This window comes from Pteropus alecto, unplaced genomic scaffold (assembly GCF_000325575.1).
Source record: "Pteropus alecto unplaced genomic scaffold, ASM32557v1 scaffold135, whole genome shotgun sequence".
Classification (NCBI taxonomy): domain Eukaryota; kingdom Metazoa; phylum Chordata; class Mammalia; order Chiroptera; family Pteropodidae; genus Pteropus; species Pteropus alecto.
The window spans coordinates 2,834,547-2,840,546 of NW_006438076.1; the positions used below are offsets into that span (position 1 = coordinate 2,834,547).

The 6,000-nt window shown below is 53.6% G+C and overlaps 1 protein-coding gene across 2 annotated transcripts in view; it reads left to right on the forward strand.

Moving 5' to 3' along the window:
* KIRREL3 (kirre like nephrin family adhesion molecule 3) overlaps positions 1 to 6,000 on the forward strand; it is a 528,183-nt gene that overhangs the window by 497,825 nt on the left and 24,358 nt on the right. For both annotated transcript variants that reach the window (XM_015592001.1, XM_006915190.1), the window contains exon 7: positions 1,536 to 1,641. In XM_015592001.1, coding sequence (XP_015447487.1) covers positions 1,536 to 1,641 — 106 coding nt within the window. The remainder of the gene's footprint in view (positions 1 to 1,535; positions 1,642 to 6,000) is intronic.

Below are 6,000 nucleotides of genomic sequence, written 5' to 3' on the forward strand. Positions count from 1 at the left end.
CTCTAAGAAACTGGTTTCTTTATTTCTTTTTCAAAAATGGGCTGTACCCCTAGAAAGTCCTCAAGACCTTCCAGCAATTTGCTCTGCTTATTGGTGAGGACTGCCCGGGGCCCAGGCCAGGCCACGGGGACCACGCTGCCCTCTTAACTCACCTAGAGTTGAACTCCAGCCAGACCTCCACGCCATGACAGGAAGGGATGGACGGGTGCTGGCTGTCATCGCCCCTCCCTGGAGCGTGAACGACTGGTATGCTGAGGCTTGGGAGCCAGTGCGTGCCCAAGAGCACAGGTGACACTGGCTTTTCGAGAACGTTCCAAGCCAGCTTCCCTGAGCTCAGGAGGGCCAGCTGTCTCAAAGCCATTCTCTGGACTGATTGTCCACCCCTCTGCTGTGGATCCCTCCATCTCTACTTCCATCTTTCTCTCTCTCAGTGTCTCTCCCTGTCTCTTTTCTCCGTCCCTCATTATTTTGTTTGGTCTCCTTCCTCAATGCCCTGTCATTTTCTGTTTCTGTCTGCTTGGTCTCCCTTGGTCTTTTTGCTTTTAATCTGAAGTCTTTGTCTAATTATGTGTCTCTGTGTATGTCAGTCTCTCTGTGTGTCTCTCTCAGTCTCTCTGCTTCTCAATGTTTCTTTTTCTTATTCTTCCTCTGCACTTCTCAACATCTCTGTCTCTCTCTCTCTCTGTGCCTCTCTGTCTCTGTCTGTCTCTGTCTGTCTCTGTCTCTCTGTCTCTCTCTCTGTCATCTCCATGTCACTCTCCGATGGAGGTATCACTCTGCCTGCCTCCCATCCTTTCTGTGCAGATCTGTCTGCGTGTCTCTCTGTCTCTGTTCCCTATCTCCCGGTCTCCCTGTCTCTCTCCCTCTCTGGATTCCCTGTCTCCTCCGCTGCCCACCATTTAACACGTTAGAACGTCTCATTATGTTGAAGGCGAAAGACGAGCCCAGCCCAGGGAGCTGAGGGCTGGGTTACACCAGTCAGGACGCAGCAGAGATGATTAGGCTGATGAAACGGTGTAAATGCCACTTTCAAGTTAACGGAGACGCCAGAACCTTTACGCAGAGAGATATGAAACATTTCAAAGACAGACAGTTTGTATTTAAATGGGGCTTAGTGTCCACACTTCCCCTCATGCCTCCTGAGCCTCCTCTTCCCCCTCTCCTTTCTGAAGTGTTTCGCTCTCTCTAAAAGCTGGAAGATGGGCAGCATGATCCTGGGGGCCAGGCATCCATACTTCCTGGCTGGGTTGTTCATTTAAAACCTTGAATCCACAGAAGGAGCCCTGACCCCACCACCAGGACGGCCTGAAGCAAGTACCTCCAGGGAATCAGGGCGCCTCCGCTGAGGCCCCCAACTTTCTGGGGACCACTGGAGTGGTGGCTGCTCTGAGGGTCCCTAGGACCATGGATGGTGGAACCTCTGGCCTTTACTGTCCGTGTCACCCAGAGGGTCTTCCTGGGTCTTCCTACCTCATTCTTTCCCAAAACCATGAACCCAGCTCCCCAGTCTGCAAGGGACTCTCTTCTCTCTGCAGATCCCCCACTTGTCAACCTGTCCGTGGAACCACAGCCAGTGCTAGAAGACAATGCTGTCACATTCCACTGCTCTGCAAAGGCCAACCCAGCTGTCACCCAGTACAGGTAAGAGCCACTGCTGAGGAGGCACAGCCCAGCCACTGGCCCCCCGCACTCCTTCCTGTCACGTGAGCTGTCACGTGTGGTCCTGGGCATCCAGCACATGTGTAGCTCACTGCGGGTGCCCAGTATCTTCCTCCATTCTCCACCACACCCATCCACCTTGGCCAGGTGAGGACCCCTTTCCCCCCACCTCCTCCCCTCCTCCCTGGCCAGGTGGAATTCCTCTCCTCCGTGCACACATATACTCCCATGCCACTGGCAACAGTACGTATCCTCCCTTCTGTCTGATCCTTTATTTCTGAAAAGAGAGAGGCTCAGGAAAACAAGTTAAAACAACCAGGAGAACCAGTAAGATCAGCATCTGGATTCTGGCCTTGTGTCACCGAACTATTCGCCTGGGTAGACTGGGATTCCTGGGACAGCTGGCCCTGTCCAGTGGACACCTGGCCCTGTCCAGTGGACACCTGAGACCATTCACCCCTATGGCCCCTGAGCTTTCTCACAACACTGATAAAACCATCACTATTTCTTACGTGCTCGTCTTTCCCTGTTGACTGAGCTTCTTGAAGGCAAGAACTGTGATTTGAGTCACTAATGGCTCTCAGCATGGAGTACAGTGTGTGGCACCTACGGTTCTCCACAACGCAGGCTGACTAACTGGACAAACGCTCAGAGCTGCTCCTCCAGGCACCTTCCTGCCTGTTCAGCATCACCGCACGAGATTTCCAGAGACGAGTGACCTCAGAGGCGCTCGAGGGCAGACTCAGTCCTCACCTCCTAGGAGATCTTGTCACGGCCCCAACTCCACGCCGTCCCTTCCCACCAGCTCAAACCTGATGGAGGAGCCCAAAGTATCACTTCTGCCATGGAGATGGGTTATCAAACTGCAGCATCAGCCAGTGCCAGGGATGCTAATAGTCCCGGAGGAGGAAATAAGCCAGCCAGTGGGAGGTGGAGGACAGGGAAGGCAGAAGCAGTTTAGCCCCAGAGGCCGAATGAGAAGCAGTGGACCAAAGAGGCAGCCAGAGGTTCAGGCTGGACATAAGGCGGCACCCCCCTGCAGTGCAGATAATGAAACAACACGGGGGCCAGAAACCAGGACAGGCAGAGTCTTTATCCATAAGGCTGTTTTAAAATAGGATGAAAACCTGTCCTGTCCAATTTAGCCGTTCACTGGGCTAGGGGCTCCCTGGGGTCATGCAGCTCGGGAGGTCCGGGGGCAGGTCTGGTTTTGCTGGGACCTGGCGTCTGTCTGGAAGTGACTAAAGATACAGAAGGAAGCACCCAGAGAGACCTTTTCTCTGGGCTTCCACCCTGCAGCTGCCAGGCCCATCTCCTCTTAACAAGACCAGCTTCTCTCTGTTGTCTACCCTCTGTTCACGATCCCTAAACACCAGGGCATCATGCCCAGAAATTGCCCCTAATGCCTGTTTCGCCGGCGGCCGTTCATGCCCACAGACCACTGGGGCAGACACAGCCCACAGTGGCCCTCACAGCGACCCAGGAGTGCTTACTGAACCCCGGAGACAAGCACAGACAACTTCCACCTTCCATTTCTCTGCACTGCCAGGCTCCAGGCCATCCGAGGACCTAGTTATGGGAGGCTGGGCAGAAGGTAGGGCCATGCTCCAGGACCGAGCCACGTCCCCGCCTCGACATCTGCCCTTCAACCAGCACAGAGCACGCAAAGAGCCAAGAAACTGGGCTGCTGGGCCTGAGTCCCAGGGTCATCCCCCTCAAAGAGCAGAACCCCAGGGACCATGATGGTAATAAGGTGCAAGTGTACATATGGAAAGAGCATCAGAAAGCAGATGTGTCAAGATAATACCAACTAGTGAGTCTGGAGAAGAGAAGAGGGCAGTTAATTGCTTATTCTTGCAACTTTTATATAATTTCAGTTAGTTATTTTTTTTTTTTTAACTAAAAAGTTAACAAATGAACAAGCAAGCAAACAAGCAGAGACCATGCAGGTTTACCTTGTCTGCATCCAGCTCGGCAGCTGACAGTCACAGGTCAGCCCCTCATACAGAGGAGGAACTGTGAGGTGGGCTCCCTGCAGGCGGGCACTGGTCCTTACTTGTCACCTTCCTCGTGGCCTTCTGATTAGCCAAAGGCCTTGAGAATGCTTCAGAGCACAGAGCAAATCAGGCTCTCTCCAGGACTCCTGAGGCTTTGGGGGAGCCTTCTGGCCACAGGAAAATGCAGAGGTGGAGGAGCCATAGAAGAGGTAGCCAGGAGCACCTGCACCCGCCCACACCCTCTTAGCCCTTTCGCTTCAGTGAGGCCTCACCCAGCAGGTCATTCTGGCTGCATTGTATTGGGATCCAAGAGGAAAGCCTTAAGCAAATCTCTGCACATACACACATTGATTTTTCTCAACTGACTTTGACAAGATTACAGGGATCTTTGTGTCTTTACTGCCATTCCTCTTGATTGCTTCCTCCCTGTTTTACATAAGAGGCTGTGGTCTCAGAAATTAGAGACATGCTCTCCAGCACCCAAAAAGGGGATACAGGTGGGCATGGGAGCACATCCAGCCAGGCTCAGTGTCACTTTGGCTGCCCCTCGGGACCAGGAGCCTGGGCCAGAGCAGGCCCCAGCACAACACGAAGTGCGTCTCCCCGCCTGCTTGGTGGAAAAATAAGGAGACAGGAGGGGCGAGAAGCAGGAGGAAGCTAAGCCAAAGAACCAAGAGAAGAAGAGAGGAGAGCCGAGGGCGGGACAGGTGGGGGTTCTTGCCCTCTGGTTCACCCTGGATCCTGTGGCCAGCTGCTTGAATGAGTCTTCCGAAGTTCTGGAAGGGAGCCCCACGAGAGGAATTTTTTGTGTTTTTGTTTTTGTTTTTGTTTTGGGCGAAGGGTGGGGAAGATGAAGATTCGGCTAAGTGAGAAAGGGAGTATGAGACTCTCGAGGCGTCCCGAAAAGGCGCAACCCCCACAGCCGGCTCCGGCCGTGACCATGGGAGAAAGTAGTCTAAGTATTTTTCCTGCTCCCCGCTCTGCTTCTAAGATAGAGACAGACCTGGGGAGCTAAGTGCAGCAGTTACACAGACGGCCAGGCTCAGACAACACAGCTCTACTGGGGACAAGAAGCTTAGTCCCCCAGCTGTCCCGCCGGGTTCCAGGCCTGTGGGAGCCGCAGCAGTTCTCCCCAGCTCCTCAGAGCCAAGCGGGTACAACTTCCACCCTCCACAACTTACATGGCGAAGGAGCCTAGATGGGTGGGAGAAAGCCCTCTCTTCCCCAGCCCCAGCGTCTGCTCCGTCAGCCGCCAGGAGCAGAGCAGGAGGGGCTAGCCCTGCCCTCCCCCTGTCCAGCCAGCTGCCTGCGTCCCACCCCTCTCTTCAGGGGTATAGAAGGAGTAGGGGTTGGACACCAATCTTCAACCGTGTGTCTGGATCTGAATTCATCTGCCTCAGGCAGGGGCCGTTCCTATTAAGTCTGGTCATTAAATTAAAGTTAGAAATTGAAGTGATTCATGAATAACTCATAATGCTTTGTTGGGAAGCTCCTTAAGCTCTCAGGGAGCACGGTTTGCTCTGTTGTTAAACTATAATTGTTATTATTAATCGTGTTCTTAATAATTACCCGATATTAATTCACAATAATAACCACAAGGTGCCAGCCTGGGAGCTCGGAGTGATGCCGAGAGATGGCCATCTCTCAGGGCTGGACGGGTGGACAAGGCAGGAAACTGATGCAGGACAGGGCAGAAGACGGGACTCTTTGGTACCAGGAAAGGCTCAGGTGTGAGAGAAAGTGGGGGTGAAGGAAGGGCCAGCAGGGCAGCTGTGGTTACAGGGAGCCATAGCCACAGGGTAATAATCGTGGGGCCGAGGAACCTCTCCAGTGCTGGTAAAGACGTATGCCCTGAACTAAACTTGAACTGTAGGAGGAGGCTGGCTGGAAGTTTTGTGATTTAAAAAAGTGAGTGTTGTCTACAGTGGAATTAAACTAGGGGAAGCTATGAACTCTCTCCTTGGGCACCTGTAAGGAAAGCCCTCAATGTGCGTGCACGCGCGCGAGCACACACACACACACACACACACGCACGCACACAGCCCTGGGGCTGCAACACTACCCCAGAGGAAGCAAGCAGTGATCACCACCCCAGGGCCCGGACCAAGACAGGCTCAAGGCTTTTCTGTCTTTCCCCTCTGTTAGTATAGATGGGTCCATGGGCCAATGAAAGAAGTCAGCACAGCCTTCATCCTGCCTCCCCGACCAAATCAGGAGAGAGAGAGCAGCCTCTAAGGAGCAAAGCCAGGGTGGGAGGGTGAAAACTGGGTGGAAAAAGAGCGAGTGCCATCCCTAGGGGTGAGGGGTGAAAGGGCTTTTGGGGAGAGGGGGGCATGTGAGGGGA